This window comes from Ovis canadensis, chromosome 10 (assembly GCF_042477335.2).
Source record: "Ovis canadensis isolate MfBH-ARS-UI-01 breed Bighorn chromosome 10, ARS-UI_OviCan_v2, whole genome shotgun sequence".
NCBI classification, from domain to species: domain Eukaryota; kingdom Metazoa; phylum Chordata; class Mammalia; order Artiodactyla; family Bovidae; genus Ovis; species Ovis canadensis.
In genome coordinates, this window is record NC_091254.1 from 50,136,893 (window position 1) to 50,158,773 (window position 21,881).

Sequence of the window (21,881 nt, forward strand, 5' to 3'; positions counted from 1 at the left end):
GCCAAGAGTGAGCACACTGTGAGCACTGGCTGCTGTTATTTGTAAAATGTATAGATTCACAGTGCTCAGGTATCAGTACATGCTACACAGCTGAATTTATGCCGTAGCTTTTAGCTATTCTCTAGTAGCATGAAACTAATACTATAAAAAATTAAATTCTTCAATATCAATGTAACAAACATACATTTTCTTCATTTTTTTTTCTTTGAAGTATGCTTTTAAAATAAGAATATCTATTACACACACAACCACATTTGGCCTTCAAGAGAATCAATACTGGCACCCATAAAAATGAGACATGGCTTCAATGTGCTCCAGTAAAACTGCACAGATACATGGGGCTGCCTTTCTTAGATGTGAGTCTCTTCCTAGACGCTAGGACAATACTTTGTTACTATTCTGCTGACACAAACTTTCAAAATACGTAAGGATTATGTATTTGAGAAGTAAAAACTGAAGACATGCAACCACCACAGGAAAGCAGCCCAGGACTTGCATACCTGTCTTCACTCCTGGCCTCCAGGGGTGGTGCCGGGCCCCACGACTGTCCAAGGGGGTCAAACGCAGAGCCTGGGACACAGCAGTCAAGAGGTCATGTTCAGTGTGCATCCACACAATTGGAGGAACTGTGAAACCCTGCACACGCTGTCTAATTCACCTATTTATTAAATGGAATGGACCTTTTTTATGCTCACCTTTTTTATGCTTTATATCAAGAAACTGGTAAGATTTTTAACATACATAAAACCATGTAAATAAAACTGCATTACCACGTAAAAACAAAAATAACTACTCAGTACTTATTTCTCCCCACAGTAATCTATCTCTGTTATGAATTCTAAACTGTCAATCATGGGATTAATAACCTGGTATTGGCTTTTTAATCTTCATTATTGGTATCATAAACATTAATTTTGTCACAGAAGTTTTATTTTAAAATTATTACTTAACTTATCATCCATTTAAATACTATTTTCACCTTTGATTCTTTAGCTCTAACTCACAAACAAATTTTCAGTGTGCAGCGTGGCATGATCTGACATGACATGCAGCATGACTATACCTCAACTGGGACGCAGAACACTCCCACAACCCTTTTCCTTTCCTGACCCTAACCCTAAAATAATCAATGACATGTTAAGTTTTATTTAAAATGGTAATATATTTAAACATACAAAAACAGTTTAAAAATTAAAAGATTTGAAAAAAAATTAATAGCTGAAATAATGTAACAAACCTCTCAAAGCTCCCTTGGTAAAGCCAGCGGCTCTCACTGCTGTCATGGGTCTAGTAACTCCATCCTTAAGAGAACAAGAATCATTTAAAAAGTGTTCTTACATATGATCTACCTCTTATTTACAGTTCTGCACATGACACACATCTTAATAAAGCCCCAGTCTTGAACAGAGGTTTATAATTCCTCCCTACTGTTCCTCACTTCTGCCTCCTAACGTGTCAACCTGTCTGAACTTTTCCTTTGTCCTATAAAATTTCAATTCTTCAATCGAACTGGACTTACCGCCAGTATGAAAAGAAAAACACTCTTTTGGGTTTTCACTAGTACCTTATATAGCTTAGTAGCTGGTTACTCCCTACTTTGGGCTGGTCTCCTGTAGGCCTATGAGAGAAACCATAGAAACCGCTGGAAATGACAGCGCAGGAGAACCAGGTCCCAGAGTCCATCCTGCAGACAAACTAGAAGGCCTATGTCCATTCCCCTGTGGGATTTCACTTGAGACCTGAGTAAATAGTGATAAATCCAGAGACTGGCACCAAAGATTTCAAGCAGTTCAAATATCAACTCACAGTTTAAAGAATCAGGGTCACTATGTAAGTAATATCTTTAAAAAAATTTTTTGGTAATAAGATACTAAGTCACAAGAAAGGCCCAAGATGCAAACCCACACATGGGGATACCTGAATAGCCCCTGTCATCGGTCTTCCCATTGACGACACCAGGGAGGTCTTGGACTAGTGAACAAAAAACTAAGTTAAAATGATTCCAAAAAACTTCTACACTTAATTTTATAAACCAAGCTATAAAAGTTTCTTTATAACTTTCTTTCCTTCATTCTACTGGCAAGTAAACCTTTTATCTCCCGAGGACATAGGATCAAATAATAAAACTCTAAAACAGGCATCAGCAAACTATATCCCTCGGTCCTTATATGGGACAGAGCCACACTCCCTTCGTCTGCATGCTGTCTCTGGCTGTCTCTCCACAGATGCACAACTGGGTCTCCCAGAGCCTAAACCTCCCGGCTCTTCACAGAAAAGCTCGTTGACTCCTGTTCGGAAACATCGCCAAAACCAAATTCATGAGTGATATCTGCTCTGACTGATTAATAAATGGATGTTTCCCATGATACACTATTATGCAACGTTAAGGCCACTCTCTCTGTCCACAGGAAGGGGACAACTGGAAGGCCAGTGCCCAGGACTCTAGGTTCTGAAGCCATCTTTACGACCCCTAAGAAATATTATCAGAAAGACCAGGAAATGCTATTTCATCTCATTCCTTTATTTTTCTTCCATTTCTCTACTATTTAGCATAAGTGAAAACATCCAAACTATTTGTAATTTGGGCAAGATTTAAAAGATTTTATGGATTTTTATATAGCATCTTTCCTCCAAAGATCTCAAATAAAAGCAAGACCCAATTATATATGCCTCTGAAATTTTTCAATTTTATTTTTTCATGTATTCTTAGTAAATTTTTAGAAATTATAAACATTACATTTATATAACACTAACCACACAAAATATACGAATGTAATACACATGACACTTGGTTATATGATATAGAAAATGAAAAGTCAATCAACAAACACAATGTTTACAGACAGGAAAAGATAGCAAAACATTTGTTTTATTTACAACCAAAATGACTAGAATATTCAAAGCTATTTATCAACAATTTATAATATTCATCACTATTCAAAATGGAAAATACACCTGGATCACGAGCTGAAAGGTAGCCAGACTTATTTAAAACTGCCTAAAGTGAACTTATATATGAGAAAAGGTATCTTCATATCTTCAGCTTAAGAAAACATACCCCATATCCAGTAGCTACGGGTCTAGAAACTGCTGTGCTTGGTATTTTAGCAGTTATCTTGGGGAGGAAAAAAAAAATAGTTAATAGAATTCAGATTAAGTTATATAATAGAAAACTGGAAAAGAAATGGAAAATACAGGCTTATCAGTAGGGAAATATTTATATAACATTTAGAATAATTTTTAAATTATTCTAAATATTAAGGAGCTGGAGTATTTTAAGTACTGAGAAGGTCTATTGTGGAATTCATCTGAAAGGAGAAAAGGGACTTTAGAGTGACCTGTGGGTCAGTGGGATACAGGATTCTCCAGTGGACACACCTACCATTAATTCTGCATGATTATCACCCAGACACTGGGTCTAACAACAGACACTGGACCTGGAGTCAGGGACCCCGGGTTTGAATCTCAGCTCTCCCTCTACTTGCTGTGTTTACTTTACCTCTCTGAACATAAATGTTCTCATCTCTGAAATAAAGATATAAAGCACGTTGATCACAAAATTGTAGTCATAGGTGATCATGGAGCTTTTCACAGACATACTGGGCTGAACAGACAAACCCAAGAGGGAGTCTGCCAAGGAGGCAGCCCTGGGACTCCTCCAAACTTCAAACTGTGACCTCACAAGGCTTCACTCAGACTGGAAGGTCAATCAGCCCATGTAAGACCTGAGCCCAATTTAGAAACATTTCACATTCAACTGGGTTGAGGTGATTCAGTGTTCCAAGCATCTCTGCAGCCATACACAAAAGTAAATTCTCTCCAATAAAAGACACCTGCCCTGATAAGGCAGCCTCGTGGCTATTGAGCATCTGAAATGAGGCTCAGGCAATAGCATCTGGATTTTAAATTTTTACTTACTTTTTAATGATTTAGATGTAAATAGCCACAACATGGCTAGTGGTTATCATTCCAGACAGCACAGACACATGCCTTAAAATATCTCTAAAATGTTTCATTTACAATGTCTGGCATTCAGTCTACAATAACCAAACACATAGGAGCAAGAGTCCCTAATCAAAATCCAAAAGAAACAAAATGGAAAGACATGCAGAAGGGGAATCATATGATGGAAACAACATCAAACACAGGCTCTGACCAGCATGCTCAACATGTTCAGTGAATCAAAAGACAAGATTGACAATTTCAGTACAGAACTGAAAATGATGAAAAATGGATAAGTGGAAATCCTAGAACTGAAAATAATGTAAAAATCTGGCACTGTCCAGAAAGTAGTAAAATATTAAATTATACTAGACTTTGGTAAGTTAAAAGATGAATATTTTAATCTTTACAAAAACACCAAAAGAATGGTCAAGGAATGTAAACTCCCAAGATAACAGAGGGAGAAATGTAATAAAAATCAAACAAAAAAAGGTAAGAAAGGAGAGAAATAAAACATAAAGAAGGAAAAAACAAAGCAAATACTAAGACAACAAATGAAACCAATTTCATTAAATGTAAGTAGATGAAATACTTCACTAAAAGAATAAGATTATCTGACAATATTAAAAAAAACAGAATTCTATTCATGTTGCTAGTAAAAAATATTTCTCTAAGAAATATATCTCAAATACGCAGATCTGAGAAAGCTGGAAGTGAAAAAATGGGGAAGACATACAATGCAAACACTAGACAAAAGAGAACCTGGGTAGCTACAGCAATGTACTAACACCTGACGAAAGAGACACACAGCACTACTAGAGCTACAAGCACATTTCATAGCAATAAAAGACTCAACATAACAATACAACAATTCTAAATGTTTTTACTACAAATATATAAAACAAAAACCTAAACAAAGAAATTCACAATCATACTGTATGATCTATTTTTCTCACTGATAATAATAGAACTTCAATTCCTGCGTACCCCCCCCCAAAATCAATAAAAATACTGAACATTTGAACAAAATCATTAACAAACTTGACCACACTGACAGATAACAGGTCTTGGAAAAACATGAAAAGGAAGATGTGGGTCCCAGCAAAACTTTTCTGTGAGAACAAACTGAAGGAAAGAGACTATTTTTCTTTTTAATCACTCACTAATGACTAGATCTGTTCTTCTGGTTTTTACTCTTGGCACTGGATCCTGCGTCTCCTCGCTCCTTACTCGCCCTGCACCCTCACCCACAAAGCCTTTCCTCACATACCTCAAGGCTGATCTTAACTGCACACATCCTTAAATATTCAACTGTACATTATCTCCTGACTGTCCCAACTAGGAATACAGAACTTATCTTTGTGATCCCAGAGCAATTTATACTGTTTTTACAACACAAATTACAATATGCCTTGTAATTTCTATTTGTGTCCACTTTACCCTTCTCTGGAGCTAGCTGGAATTTTCTCTCTCTTAAATGAGCCCAGTGCCTCTCCTATAAAAGTTGCACAGATTTTTCCCATTTAATACAGTAAGTAGGGTGTGATGACAATATCATTCAAAGGGGTGCAGACCTACTTTCTGTTCTGGTTACGGGTAACTGTGAGACCTCTCCTCCCAGCCTTGTTTCCTGTCTATAACATGAGGGTCTCTGAAGTCATTTCTAAACATCAATGAAGGGCCAGCTTGGAGACATTATCACTTATTGATACACCAAATCACTAAACTGAAGACTTTCACTTATTCACTAAGTTGTGATATAAAGATCTGTGGAGTACCCACAGCAAACAAAGAAAAGATCAATAAATAAGACAGTTTACCTCTTCAAAAAGGTTACAGTCTTGTCATTAGCCAAGTGCAAGAACTTAATCTATAGTTTTCCTTTCCATAATGAAGGTAACCTTAAAATTAAAATACAGCTTATCGAATGTGTAGTCAAGAACTGACTTCACCCAAAGAGAGCACTGGCTTTGCCCTTCAATACAGGGAGGTGATCTGTATGCCCCTGCAATGTCCTGCCTGATACATCCCTGTTTCCCTGGGGGCCTTTGGCCACCAGACAGTCTAACCCCAGATATATTAGCTTGAACCTCCATGGGGGGCTAGAGACTAATGGGCAGCCACAAGGACAGTGTGTGATGGAGCCCCATTAACACCGTGGACATCAGAGTCATGGGAGGACCTCCTTGCTAGCTCTACAGGTACCGTCACCACACAGAGGGGTCGAGGGGGTTAAAGCCACCCAGGGCTCCACAGGGAAAAGATAACCAGAACCCCCATGTCTGACCTCCCAGACTCTGCCCCAGGTCTCTCTTCTCTCAGCAGATTTAACCTGCATCATTCTCCTGAAATAAACCATTAAGTATAACAGCTTTCAGTGAGTTCTTTGAGTCTTTTCAGAAAATTACACATGCTGAAGATGGCTGCAGCTGGAATTAGAAGTGAGGATAGTCCCGTGGACCGCTGTACTCTCTAACTTTGAGGAAGGAACCCCACAAATGTGACAGGCAAGGTCCCTCCCACTGGAAGTGGTTTAATGTGGATCTTTCATTATTGCGGAACAGTTAAGTATGGTGGGAGGGAAGAGGCCCTGACAGAGTGAGGGAGGGCAGGTGGGGGGACACACCATCTACAGCAGGGGATTCACTCCCTAACAGCCTGTCGACCTGGCACTGCCGGCCTCTTTTAGGTAACTTACTGCGGGGTGGCCTGCTGCCTCCGAGATGCTAGGCACTGGTCCAAGTTATGAGAAATAAAAATATCTCCATGGCAAACATGTGCCAGGGCAGGTGGGCAAGCAGGCACTGAGAACCAGTGCTCTGGAGCCATGGGTGGGCAGAACACTAGGCACAGAACTTTCTGTACTTCTCACTTTACCTAGTGCCAACCTTGTTTATTTTCAACTACAAAAGACTCTCGGTAGAGTTCATGCGTTGTGGAAGGCAGAAGTCTATTCTCTGTGTGACATATAAAAACTTTACTAATAACACTGAAAATAATCACTCTAGCCATCTATGTACTGGTGGAGAATTAATTAGCAAACGGTCATTAATCCAAGGGAGGTATAATTTGCAACTTAAGGCCCAGTGTTTTCAAAGATCAATATTTACATAACATTAAAAATTAGAAAGACAAATTTTAAAAAAATAATGTTTTGGGTAAACATATTCCAGTGTCTTACATAAATAATAATATTTATATTCTCAAGAGCATAAAAATTCTTTGATCTATATTACTTTAAAATTAACTTACTGGATATACTGTAAACTATAAAACATTGCTATAAGAAACTGAAAAAGAAATAAATGGAAAGACATCCTGTATTCAAGGCTATAAAACTTTATATTGTTAAGATATCTATATTGAACTTCCCTGGTGGTCCAGTGGTTAAGAATACACCCGCCCTATAATTGATTGGAAGTAGCAAAAGTGGGCATTATTCCTAATTCTAGGGGAAAAACTTTTGGTCTTTTACCACCAAATATGTTGTTAGCAGTGAGATTTTCTTATACAGCCTTTATCATAGTGAGTTTCCTTCTATTTCTAGTTCATTACGTGTTCTTATTGTGAAAGGATGTGGAATTTTGTCAAGTTCTTTTATTGCATCAATTGAGATGATTTGGGTTTTTTTTCCCTTCATTCTATTAAGGTGACATATCACATTGATTAATTTTTGTCTGTTAATCCATTCTCAAATTTCAGGAATAAATCCCACTTTGTCATAGTGTATAACCCTTATAATATGCTGCTTTGGTTTGCTTATATTTTGTTCAGGATTTCTAGGTCAGTATTCATAAAGGATATTTCTTATAGTGTCTTTGCCTGGCTTTGGTATCAGTGTAAAAGTTTTCAAAATATATTCTGGATTAAAAAAAAAGAATCGGGGACACGGGTTCGATCCTTGGTCAGGGAAGAACCCACATTCCTCGGGGCAACTAAGCCCATGAGCCACAACTACTGACGCCCGCATGCCCTAGAGCCCACACTCCACAAGAGAAGCCACCACAACAAGAAGCTCACACACTGCAACTAGAGAAAGCGCATGTGCAGCAACAAAGACCCAGCACAGCCAAATATAAATAAATTACTTCCAAAAAAGATATCTATATTACTCAAAGCAACACACAGATTCAATGTAATCTCTACCAAAATCCCAATGTCTTTTTTTTTTAAGAAATGGAAAAATCCAACCTAAAACTCATTTGGAATCTTAAGAAACCGTGGAGAGCTGAAAAATTTTGAAAAAGATCTAAGTTGTGGGACTCCTATCTGCTGATTTCAAAACATGTTACAACGCTACTGCACTGGAAACAATGTGGTGCTGGAAAGAATGACTTTCAACAAGGGTGTCAAGACCACACTAGGGGGAAGGTCAGTCTCTCCCAAATGGCACTGAGAATACTGGATATCCTCACGCAAAACAAGGAAATTGGACCCTTAATCTTACAGAGCATTCAAAAATGAACTCAAAGTAGATTAAAGGCCCAAACATAAGACCTAAAACCTAAAAGACTATAAAACTGCTAGGGAAAAACAGAGGAAAATGTCATAGCATTGGACTTAGCAATGATTTCTTGGATATGACATCAAAAAGCACGGGCAACTTAAGCTAAAACAGACAAATGGGACCACATCAAACATAAAGCCTTTTGTGGGTCAAAGGATACAATCAACAAAATAAAAAACAGCTACCTACAGAATGGGAGAAAATATCTGCAAAGCATATATCCAATAAAGAATTCCTACAACTTAACAACAAAACATTAAAAACCCAGCTTAAAAATGGGCAAAATACTTGAACAGACATTTCTTCAAAGATCATACACAAATGGCCAAAAAGTATATGAAAAGATAACATCACTAATAATCAGAGAAATGCAAATCAAGACCACAATGAGAACCATCTCATACCCATTAAAACTGCTACTATCAAAAAACAGAAAATAACAAGTGTTATGACAGGTAGAGGAACTGGAGCCTGCGTGCACTGTCAGTGGAATTACCATATAATCCAGCAACCCCACTTCCAGATATACACCCTGAAAACAGAGCCTCAGGATATTTGTGTCCCCGAGTTCACAGCAGTGCTGCTCACAACAGCCAACAGGTGGAAGCAAGCCAAGTGTGTGCAGAACAAGATGTGGTCCATCCAGACAATGAAATGTCATTCAGCCTTAAAAAGGAAGAAAACCCTGATACCTGCTGCACCATGGATGAACCTTGAAGACGTTATGCTGAGTGAAATAACTGTTCGATTCCACTTACGTGAGGCACCTTGAATAGGCAACCACACAGAGATAGAGAGTAGAAAGGTGGGGCCAGCAGCTGGAGGACGTTGTTCAGTGAGGACAGAGCCTCAGTTTGGGAAAATGGAAAGTTCTAAGGGTCTGTTTCACAACAATGGGAATTAATTTAGCACTCCCAATGTGTACATTTAAAAACAATAAACAGGGTAAGCTTTGTTCGTTGTTGTTTTTTTTACCATAATAAAAAAAATTCACTTACTGGAGGTCTTCTGCCATGACTAGTTCTCACAGCTTGCTGAAAGGCTGTATCATTCTCCAATTCCTAAAACAAAATGGCAAATTTAACATTCAATGTGAGGTGACAAATTTTAAATGTTTAACCACTACTGTTTGGTGTTCAGGATCCTCTAGGATCCATCTTTCCTCATCTGCTGATGTCCACGTAGGGCTCAAGGACTCCTGTCCTCAACTTCCCCTTCACAGGACATGAAATACCAAAGGCCCTCTCTCCCTTGGGGAGAGGAGCACTGACAGTCTAGTCAAGTGCAAGGACATGTCACTGGCTACTGGCTCAATGGGTACTGTCAGCATGCCTGGTCCCAAGATCAAGTCTTTCTTGTCTCTCTCTTCCAAGTTGGTGGAGCAGCAAGAACAGAGAATCACCCCCTCCATCCTTTCTCCCTCCTCTCTTCTTCCATATCCTGGGCTGTGGCTACTAGCCTTACCTGTGAAGCTGAAGACAAAAAGCTGCACACTCTCCCAGAAATTGGGCAAACTCTATTGTCTCATCTTGCAAGTGAAAACGGTTTTTCATCTCAGGGAGAGGTAAAGTCTGAGACTCAGACTGGAGCCAGCCAAGGCTCCACTGGGTCCAACCTGTCATGCTTTGGAACGAAAGGCTCAGCTGACATAAAACATTACTGTGCTTTGCTGATTCCTGACGCGTGCTCACATTCTCCCTCGGGAATCTGAGGAAAGTCACATTAGTCAGGGGCAAGTTACCAGGGCTCCCAGGTTTCCTGGACAAAATGCTATTTTCCAACTGCCAGTGTAACCACCCTTTGCCTCGAGCTCCTTCACCACCACAAGCTCTGGATTCAGCCATCTATACACATCAGTGCACACTTCTCACACTCGCCTGACTCACTCCAGTCTACTTCCCACAGAAATATACTTAACGATTACTAAAAAACAAACAATACACTAAAACAAAAAAATAGAGTCAGTATCAATTAGCTTTTTAAAACCCTGGAGACAACGTGTTTTTATAACCAGGATGTACTTTACACATGAACAAAATACAATGTACTTTAAACATGATTATACACAAGCATTTTTTAGCTTTACTTCAAATAATCTTTATAACCTTCCATATCAGCTACACAAAATGAAGTAAGTACAACACTGCTATATTTAAAATGTATAACCAACAAGGCCCTACTGTGTAGCACATGGAACTCTGCTCAATGTTATGTGGCAGCCTGGATGGGAGGTGGGTTGAGAGGGGAGAATGGATACATGTATATGTATGGCTGAGTCCCTTCAAAAGAAAAAAAAAAAATGAAGTAAGTACACAAATCTCACTCAGCCATAGAAACCAAGCAACTTTCATATGAGTACAAGCCAAGCGCTCCCTTGGTACATGTTTTAGGAAAAAGAAGTCTAATATTCCTATATTATTAGTAAAATTCAATTAATCAACTCAAAGAAGTCTAACTAAATGATAAACTAAAACCTATCAACAAATTCTCCAATTACAAATATCAAACTAACACAACTTTTGTCATTTCTTTTCCTTTGTTCAAGATTTGATTAATAATTTGCATAATCTATGAATACCTTAGCAACTGTTTCAAGTAATTCAGTTATATATTAACTTATTCCAATTAATTAAAAGGAAACCATGAGTAAACCAAATTTTTATTTTACTGTGTAATTTACTTTTGTGTATTATATTCTGAATATTTGCTTCAAGTTATTAATAGATAATGAAGCCACACTGTGATGACCTGAAGAATTAGGAAGTTTATCTGATATTATTAAAAAACGATCATGAGGATCGTTTTCGCACTTGTGGGACTCTACCCAAGAAATGTTTGATCACAAGGTAAAAAATTACTTATGCATAAAATTTTTCATTGTGTTATTGTTATTAATAGGGGCAGAAAACTATAAATATCCTACAGTCAGAAAGTAATCAACTGTATATAGTCAGTATTATGCAGCCATTAAAATATATTTAAATTTTTAGTATCATGAGATATTATTTATGACATAGCCAAAAATAGATAAGCAAACAGAAAAGTAACTCTCAGTTCAATTCCAAACATTCTAAAGGAAAATTCTATGTATATGCGTGAAGGAAAGACAAACAAAACATTAGCAGTAGTTATTTCTGAGTGGTGGGATTATGGACAATTTTGTTTTCCAACAATAGGCACATATATTTTTTATATCTGTAACTTTTATAACTGGGAGAAAGGGAAAGATTCAATGGTTTTCATAATTAACACTAACTTATGAAAATGCCCATGTTTTAATACATATTTTAAAAAATTAGTCTGTATAGTCATATCCATGTATACAGATGTTTGTATTAAATATATAGGGAGGGACAAACCTATCTATATAAAAAGACAAGGAACACAGCAAAACATCAGTGCTATGACCTGCTACAGTACAGGTCATTACCAGGTAACAGTATTTGTCATTTTATTTTTTTCCCCAATCTTCTGTATTTTTCAAATTTTCAATGATAAATAGTATCTCCTAGATTTTTATTTCATACAGAGTAAATGAATAGTTTCCATTTTCTCTTCTTGCTTTCTAAGTCTCAAATTCACAAACCATCATTCTTCTCCAGAGGAAAAAACTTCAAAAATGACTGAAACCCATGTGAAGAACTCGAGAATAGAATGTAAGTTCCTAAATTAAAGTCCTCTGAATGCTAATATTTGATTCTCACATGCTAGCAAGAAAATTAATGCTCACATCCTTCATCCTTAAATTGTTTCACACACTAATTCAAGGTAAATTTATAAAGCAGCTTCTTTTGGTTTTTGTCTTTTACAATTTGGAAACTGTAACTCTCACAATGTAAACAGATTTAAAATAATCAAATAATTGTCTTAATAACAATTTCATCCTATAATTACTATACTAAATATTAAGCAGATATAGGCTTAAGTTAGACATAAGTTAACATTCATAAAAGGAGAAAAGTAGGTTACAAAACAGTACACACAGTATGATACCACTGTCTCCAAAAACATATAGACATACAGTGTACATATATATACACACACACACATATATTCCTGCATAGGGAAACATTTAGCATTAAGCACTGTACCTTAGCTGATGTTTATCTCTGGGTGGTGACAGTTTCTATGATTTTAATTTTTTCTTTATTTTTATTCTCTAGTTTTTCTATAAAATACTTGTATAATTCAATTCAAAGGAAAATAACTCTACATGACAATTCAAATTTAGGCCATTAAAAAAAACAATTTTAGGCACCTCAAGGGATCTAAGTCTTTTAACATACATATTCAGATAACTAGTGCAAAAGAATACAAGAATATAATTGATCCTAATTCTTTTCCATAACATTTTTTCACATCTCTATCCTTTTCCCTTCTGTTGTGATTATTACTATTGGTAGAAGTTAGTACAGTCTTCAGTAATAGTACTTTTCTAGGCTTTTAATCAACTTAACTTAATCTAAAGCATAATATAGCAGAACCATCAAATCCAAAATTTTCACAAACTGGCTGGTTAGCAAAGACCAAAGTAAAAACCAATGAAACAATTTTTTTTTTTTTACCTCGGTATCATAGGTTGGATTGTAGTCATTATAGCCAGAATAAAGATCATCTTCATCTGTTTCTGGGGCCAGGTGTACATTTTGCATCATTTGTACCTATGAAAAAATCACTGTTGTAAATGTATTCTTGAAATAATTCTTCATTGAAATAAACTGTAACTATTAACAACCTTTCTGGTCAAATTTATGTATACATATGTTTATGGCTTAAACATTTTTCGTGTCAAATTCTTAAAATTAGGTATCAAAACAGACACACAAGTCAATCGAACAGAACAGAGAGGCCCCAATAAACCTGTGCATTTAAGATCAATTAATTTATGACAGTCACTCAGTGAAGTCGCTCAGTTGTGTCCAACTCTTTGCAACCGCATGGGCTACAGCCTATCAGGCTCCTCAGTTCATGGAATTTTCCAGGCAAGAGTACTGGAGTGGGTTGCCATTTCCTTCTCCATGGGATCTTTCCAACCCAGGGATCCTGCATTGTGGGCAGACACTTTACCGTCTGAGCCACCAAGGAAGTCCAATTTATGACAAGGGACCCAAAAATAAACAATGGAGAAAGGATAGTCTCTTCAATAAATAGTGTTGGGAAAAATGGACAGCCACATTCAAAAAAATACATCTGGGCCCCTACCTTATACCATATACAAAAATCAAATGAGCATAAGACTTGAAACCATAAAACTTGTAGAAGTAAACATAGATGGTTAAGTGCCTTGACATCGGTTTTAATGATATCTTTTTTGGAATTGACACCAAAAGAAATGACAACAAAACTAAAAATAGGTAAATGGGACTAAATCAAACTTAAAAGTTTCTGCACAGCAAATGAAATCATCAACAAAATGAAAAGGTAATTAGGAGAAATATTTACAAATCATGTATCTGATAAGGGGTTAATATCCAAAATATATAAAGAACTCATGTAACTCAACAACAACAAAAACTCGATTAAAAAATGGGCAGAGGGGACTTCCCTGGTGATCCAGTGGTTAAGAAATCACCTCTCAATGCAGGGGACAAGGGTTCGATCCCTAGTCTGGGAAGATCTCATATGCCATGGAGCCTGTGCTCTAAAGCCTTTGAGCCACAGCTACTGAGCCCACGTGCCACAACTACTGAAGCTGGTGAGCTCAGAGCCTGTGCTCCACAACAAAGGAGCTATAATAAGAAGTCCATGCAACCCAACGAAGAGCAGCCCCTGCTCACCACAGCTAGAGAAAGCCCTCACACAGTAACAAAGACCCAGGACAACCAAAAATAAATACAGTATTTTTAAAAATGGGCAGAGGACCTAAATAGACATTTTCCAAATCAGACAATACAGATAGTCATGAAAAGATGAAAAGATGCTCAACCTCACTAATCATCAGGGAAGTAAAATTAAAAACACAAGGAGATAGCACCTCACACTGGTTAGAACTGTTATTGTCAAAAACACTAGAGAGAAGCATTGATGAGGATGTGGAGAAAAGGAAACCCTTGTGCAATGTTGGTAGGAATATAAGCTGATGAAGCAACTGTGGAGAACAGTATGGAGGTTCCTAAAAAATTAAAAATACAGTTACTGAATGATCTAGCAATTCCACTTCTGGGTATTTATCTGAAGCAAATGAAAATAGTAACTCAAAAAAGTATCTGCACCACTATGTTTGCTGCATCATTACCAACAGGTAAGATACAGAAACAACCTAAGTGTCCATCGATGGATGACTGGATAAAGAAAATGTGATGCACACACAAACACATGTGCACACACACAATGGAATACTATTCAGCCCCCCAAAGGAAATTTTGCCATTATGATCATGGATGGATCTATATGGCATTGTGGTTTAGTCACTAAGTAGTATCCTATTCTTTTGCAGTCCCGTAGACTGGAGCCCACCGGGCTCCTCTGTCCATGGGATTTCTCAGGCAAGAATACTGGAGTGGGTTACCATTTCCTTCTCCAGGGCATCTTCCCAACCTAGGGATCAAAACTGCATCTCCTGCATTGGCAGGCAGATTCTTTACCACTGCACCACCTGGGAAGCTGAGAAGGCACTATGCTGAGGGAAATTAAGCCAGATAGAGAAAAACAAAAACTGCATGATCTCACTTAACTGTGGAATCTAAAAACAAAAAGAGGGATACTCTTTCTACCCTCTTCTGATGCCTATGTCAGAAGCTTTCTCTATCTCCTTTATACTTTAATAAAACTTTATTACACAAAAGCTCTGAGCGATCAAGCCTCGTTTCTGGCCCCGGATTGAATTCTTCTCCTCTGGGGGCCAAGAATCCCGGCGTCATGATTCAACAACAACCTTTCATCTTGGGGGCTAGTCCGGGATCCTTCAAGACAAGATGGGAGCTAGCAATTTCAGCCTCACTCCTTTGAACTGTATCTTGAAAAACTGGGATAGATTCGATCCCAAGGGCTTAAAGAAGACACACCTGGTCTTCCTATGCGATACTGCATGGCCACGATGGCAGTTCTTTTGTTCGGGATGGAAAGCGCAAAGCAGGTTATGCCGTGGTGACTGCTGATTTGGAAGCAAAATCTGGATTACAACGAAGTGGGAAGTATCCTGGAGAAGACTGGGAAATTGATTTTACTCATATGCCGAAAGCTAATGGATATTCTTGCTTACAAGTTTGGGTAGATACTTTTACTGGATGGATTGAGGCTTTTCTCTGTCGTAGTGAACAGGCTAAGGAGGTTATAAAGATTCTCTTCATCGGTGGAAGGCTTCCCGTGGTGGACATCTCCACTTCAAAAAAAGGACTTTCTCTAAGTCTGTGAATACCTTCGACAACAATCACATGTGATGCCTCTTCTTCATCTGATGACATCTACCAAACCTAAAATGGACTGGTGCAGTATGTTGAACTTTAACTATGGACTTAATGTGACTTTTAATTTTGATTTTAACTTGTTTTAATGACTATGTTGCCTTACATCTGTAATTGTATAACTGGATTTGTTTCTAGCCGCATGAAAGCTTTTAAGTTACAAACGGTTGCTCAAACTCCTGCTACTGCTACACCTTCCTCCAACTACTATTTGGGGCCCCTGGATCAGATATCCTCAATATGAGGATTAGGAGAATATGTTGCCTCCCCAATTTAGGGACAATGCCCCTTCTCAGCTCGGAAGCAGTTATGGAACCAGAACGACGCCCCTTTTCCCTAGGCAACATAATTCTCCTAAAAGAAAAGGGGAGAATGAGAGTCATTTCCTAGGCAGGTTGATAAGAAGTCTAGGGGTCTCCAAGGAGAGAGGGGTCTGGAATTCTCAAGGAGGGAGAAAGGACAAACTTTTCCTTCTCTACATTCCTTAGGATTATATAACAATGTATTATGCCTGAGGACAGTCTCTGGATTAAACCTTCTGGCTAATTCTGTTATCTTAAAATGTAAATTATGGGAGTAGGTCTGGTGAGGTCTTTACAACCTTCAGACATTCTTTGGATTTACTGGAGTGTATATAACTTCATTGCTAACACTAACAAGTGGGCATCTTTCTACCCCCTTCTGATGCCTATGTCAGAAGCTTTCTCTATCTCTTTTATACTTTAATAAAACTTTATTACACACACACACACACACAACAATAAAAACAAAAAGAATTCCCTGGCATTTCAGTGGTTAGGACTCAGTGCTGTTACTGCAGAGGGCCTGGGTTCAATCCCTGGTGGATGAACTAAGATACCACTAGCCCCATAGTTGAGTTCAGTCACTCAGTCATGTCTGACTCTTTGCAAGAGTGGACTGCAGCACACCAGGGCTCCCTGTCCATCACCAACTCCCAGAGTTTACTCAAATTCATGTCCATTGAGTTAGTGATGCCATCCAACCATCTCATACTCCATCATCCCCTTCTCCTCCTGACTTCAATCTTTCTCAGCATCAGGGTCGTTTCCAATAAGTCAGTTCTTCACATCAGGTGGCCAAAGTACTGGAGTTTCGGCTTCAGCATCAGTCTTTCCAATGAATATTCAGGACTGATTTCCTTTAGGATGGACTGGTTGGATCTCCTTGCATTCCAAGAGACTCTCAAGAGTCTTCTCCAACATCACAGCTCAAAAGCATCAGTTCTTTGGCGCTCAGCTTTCTTTATAGTCCAACTTTCACATCCATACATGACTACTGGAAAAACCATAGCTTTGACTAGACAGACCTTTGTCAGCAAAGTAATGTCTCTGCTTTTTAATATGCTGTCTGCTGCTGCTGCTAAGTCGCTTCAGTCGTGTCTGACTCTGTGTGACCCCATAGACAGCAGCCCACCAGGCTCCCCCGTCCCTGGGATTCTCCAGGCAAGAATACTGGAGTGGGTTGCCATTTCCTTCTCCAATGCATGAAAGTGAAAAGTGCAAGTGAAGTTGCTCAGTCGTATCCAACTCTTAGCGACCCCAGGACTGCAGTCCACCAGGCTCCTCCATCCATGGGATTTTCCAGGCAAGAGTACTGGAGTGGGGTGCCATTGCCTTCTCCAATATGCTGTCTAGGTTGGTCATAACTTTCCTTCCAAGGAGTAAGCATCTTTTAATTTCATGGCTACAGTCACCATCTGCAGTGATTTTGGAGCCCCCCAAAATCAAGTCTGTAACTGTTTCCATTGTTTCCCCATCTATTTGCCATGAAGTGATGGGACCAGATGCCATGATCTTAGTTTTCTGAATGCTGAGTTTTAAGCCAACTTTATCATTCTCCTCTTTCACTTTCACCAAGAGGCTCTTTAGTTCTTCTTCACTTTCTGCCATAAGGGTGGTGTCATCTGCATATCTGAGGTGATAGATATTTCTCTTGGCAATCTTGATTCCAGCCTGTGCTTCTTCCAGTCCAGCATTTCTCATGATGTACTCTGCATAGAAGTTAAATAAGCAGGATGACAATATACAGCCTTCATGTACTCCTTTCCTGATTTGGAACCAGTCTGTTGCTCCATTCCAGTCCTAGCTGCTGCTTCTTAACCTGCATACAGATTTCTCAGGGGGAAGGTTAGGTGGTCTGGAATTCCCATCTCTTGAAGAATTTTCCACAGTTTGTTGTGATTCACACAGTCAAAGGCTTTGGCATAGTCAGTAAAGCAGAAATAGATGTTTTTATGGAACTCGCTTGCTTTTTTGACAGTCCAGCGGATGCTGGCAATTTGATCTCTGGTTCCTCTGCCTTTTCTAAAACCAGATTGCACATCTGGAAGTTCATGGTTCACGTATTGCTGAAGCCTGGCTTGGAGAATTTTGAGGATTACTTTGTTAGCGCATGAGATGAGTGCAACTGTTTGGTAGTTTGAACACTCTAGAATCCACCTGCAATGCAGGAGACCCCAGTTCAATTCCTGGGTTGGGCAGATCCCCTGGAGAAGGGATAGGCTACCCACTCCAGTGTTCTTGGGCTTCCTCTGTGGCTCAGCTGGTAAAGAATCCACCTGTGAAGTGGGAGACCTGCATTCAATCCCTGGGTTAGGAAGAGTCCCTGGAGAAGGGAAAGGCTACCCACTCCAGTATTCTGGCCTGGAGAACTGCATGGACCAAGTCCATGGGGTCACAAAGAGTCGGACACGACTGAGTGACTTTCACTTTCACTTTGAACATTCTTTGGCATTGCCTTTCTTTGGGATTGGAATGAAACTGACTTTTTTCAGTCATTTGGCCACTGCTGAATTTTCCAAATTTGCTGGCATATTGAGTGCAGCACTTTCACAGCATCATCTCATAGGATTTGAAATAGCTCAGCTGGAATTCCATCACCACCACTAGCTTTGTTCGTAGTGATGCTTCCTAAGGCCAACTTGACTTCGAATTACAGAATGAAATAAGATCCCACAAACCCCATAGTAGAGCACCAAAAACAAACAAACAAACAAAAAACTACTGCAGTATAAACAATGAACATGCTTTAGTTCTTTAGTCCATTGTTTAGTCGTGCATTCTTTAGTTCTGTGCATTCCTTTTTTTAAATTATTTTTTAACTGAAGGATAATTGCTTTACAGAATTATCTGTACTAGCTTTAGTATAGATGTGTATTTTCAATTCTATTCAGTGTGTGTATATATATATCCTATTGAGTGTGTATATATGTGTATGTATATATATATATATACACATATACAGGAATGGAATTACTGGCAACATTATATTTAACTTTTGGAGGAGCTGCTAGGCTTTTCCAAGGTGGCTGCACTATTTTACATCCCACCAGCAGTGAATGAAGGTTCCAATTTCTCCATGTCCCAGCCAATGCCTGCTATTGGCCCTATTCTGATTACAGCCACTCTAGCAGGCAAAAAGTGGTATCTTCATGGTTTTGATTTGATTTTTGGTTTTATTTCCTTAGTGATTAAAGATGCTGAGCATCCTTTCATATGCTTATTGAAAACTGTAACTTTTTGTCTGTTCAAATGCTTTGCCCATTTTTAAAAATTGGTTTTTTGATCTGATTCATGTCGAGGTTTGACAGAAAACAACAAAATTCTGTAAAGCAATTATCCTTTAATTTAAAAAAATTTTTTTAAAAAGAATTCCTTGGGAGGACCCTGGCAGTCCAGTGGTTAGGACCCTGCACATTCACTGCCATGGGGCTTCACTCCCTGGTCCCACAAACCAAGTCTTGCAGCACACACACACACAAAAAAAAAATCCCTATATGTTCTCGATATTAGACCTTGTCAGAGAAACGATTAGCAAATATTTTCTCCCATTCTGTGCACTGTCTTTCCACCTTCTTGTCCTTTGAAGCACAAAACTTTTTAATTTCAATGATGGGCTTCCCAGGTGGCACAGTGGTACCCTAAGAATACACTTGCCAATGCAGGAGACGCAGTTTTGATCCCTGGGTCGGGAAGACCCCTGGGAGGAGGAAATGGCAACCCACTCCAGTATTCTTGCCTGGAAAATCCCATGGACAGAGCCTGGCAGGCTACAGTGGGGTCGCAAAGAGACGGACAGTACCGGGCATGCACGTACACACACACACACATAATTCTTTGGTTGGTTGTGCTTTAGGTGAAAGAGCTAAAAAGCCACTGCTTAATCCAAGTTCAAGAAGACTTACACTTGTTTTTTTCTAAGAGTTTCAGGGGTTTAGCTCCTAGCTTTAGGAAATTTTTCTTTTTAAGCTAAAAGGCAGGGCATGTGGCTCTCAGTTCCTCCATGCCCCTACATTTGGTGGACAGAGTCTTAACCACTGGGCCACAGAGAAGTCCTAGATTGAGGTCTTTTTAGTTAATTTCGCATTACTTTTTGGAAACGAAAATTCACAAGAGCAAATGTCAATCATATATAAATGTTCATTCCAAAATACCTCCAGAAAGTATTAAGTCATTGATAGAAGATATATAAAAAAATTTAACTTACCAGCTTTAGGTCAGGTAATGTGAAACCAATGGTTCACAAAGGTTAGCGTTTGCCAGAAACCTACGGACTTGTTAAAATCAGATTGCCACTCCCCGCCTTCACCAGTTTTCTTATTCACTGGTGGGAGTCATCACCCTCACTCCTTGGAGTGTGGAGTTCTAACAAGTTTCTAATCAGTGTTGCTGATGCTGATGTGGTCCACGGACCACACGTTGAGGACCACTGTGCTCAAGGAGAACCTCCTGATTACAAGCCCCACTTAAATCAATTTAGTTTATACGTCTGTCAGCAAAACAAGCCGCCTGACAACTGGAGATCCTTTCTTCTGAGCTAACCAGACCAAAAAAGTTCATCTATGAGAAACTCCGGCTAAACCGACACGGTGGGAACAAACGCAGAGAGTGCCAGTGGGGAAAGGTGAGGCGCCCAGGTGAGGCGGTCGAGCTCCACCAAGGCCCGGTGCAAAGGCAGCTCCCAGGACTGCGCCTCCCGGACTCAGCGCGGGAAGTCCCCCGGGGGCCCCGTCCCAACCGGCGGCCTCCTGTCCCCCGGGGTCGGCACCAGACAGCCCGTCGCCCAGAAGCGGGGGCCGACTCCGGCCTGGGGACGCCCACTTCTGTGAGGGGAGCCCGAGCTCGCGCCTCTCTCACCCGCCGAGCCTTCCCGGGAATTTCGGAGCTTCCCGTCACAAACTCGCGGTGAGGAGGTTTAGGGCCGCGCGAAGGGGAAGAGCAGAGCCCCCTCCCGCGTCCCACCCCCACGACCCCCTCAGAGGGCGCCTGGCACCCGCGACGCCCCGGGGCCCTCCCCTACCTCGCCGGGAGTGGAGGAGGGCAACCGCGAGCGCGGCGGGGCAGGTGCGGCCTTGGCGGGACGCTTCAGAGAGCAGCCCGTCCGCGGCGTTGCCACGCGCGAAACCAAGGAAGCCGCTCCCACAGTGCTCCGCGAGAGGGCGGGACCAAGCCTTTAGAGAGAGAGAGACAGGCCTGGGGGGCGGGGCGGGGCCTAAGGCGGGGCCTGGATGGCGGGGCGGGGCCGATCCCGTGGAAGTGGGCAGGAGGAGGGGCCGCACAGAGGCGGTCCTAGAGAGATGGCGGGGATGGTGGAATCGGGCACCGGGAACCGGAAGGCAAGGAAGCCACAGTCCTCTAGATCCTGATGAACTCAGCCGGAGGGCGGGTCACCGGAGGGTGGTGCTAGTTGCTGTGAATAGCTCCGGTGGCTGCGGCGCTAGCCCGTGGGCCCTGGAAGCGCGTCAGGACCGCGCTGGGTGTCTGGACCCACCCCCAGCCCCACCCCGCGGTTCTCCTTGGGTCCAGCTGGAGCCCGGGAGGCTCTCAGGGGCCTCCTGCACCTCGTGGTCCTGTCTTGTGTGTTCCTGCCCTGGACACCTTGGGGTGGCCTGAGTCAGCCCAAGGCCATAAGGCCATCACCTCAGTGTGATGCTCAGCAAGAGAATGAGGAGTGGACTTCATAACTGGTTCACATCATTAAAGTTTCTCCTACATTTTAAAATAAATCGG

At 40.3% G+C, this 21,881-nt stretch overlaps 1 protein-coding gene across 3 annotated transcripts in view; it reads right to left on the minus strand.

Moving 5' to 3' along the window:
- IFT88 (intraflagellar transport 88) overlaps positions 1-21,346 on the minus strand; it is a 63,693-nt gene extending 42,347 nt beyond the window's left edge. The window contains exons 1-7 of one of the 3 annotated variants that reach the window (XM_069601697.1): positions 21,172-21,346; positions 13,015-13,110; positions 9,448-9,510; positions 3,059-3,115; positions 1,918-1,971; positions 1,238-1,301; positions 501-570 (exon numbers count right to left, since the gene is read on the minus strand). In XM_069601697.1, the coding sequence (XP_069457798.1) occupies positions 501-570; positions 1,238-1,301; positions 1,918-1,971; positions 3,059-3,115; positions 9,448-9,510; positions 13,015-13,104 (398 nt within the window). In that variant the 5' untranslated portion in view covers positions 13,105-13,110; positions 21,172-21,346. The remainder of the gene's footprint in view (positions 1-500; positions 571-1,237; positions 1,302-1,917; positions 1,972-3,058; positions 3,116-9,447; positions 9,511-13,014; positions 13,111-21,171) is intronic. The other 2 variants (XM_069601698.1, XM_069601699.1) reach the window with 2 other exon arrangements.
- Between the last annotated feature and the right edge of the window lie 535 nt (positions 21,347-21,881).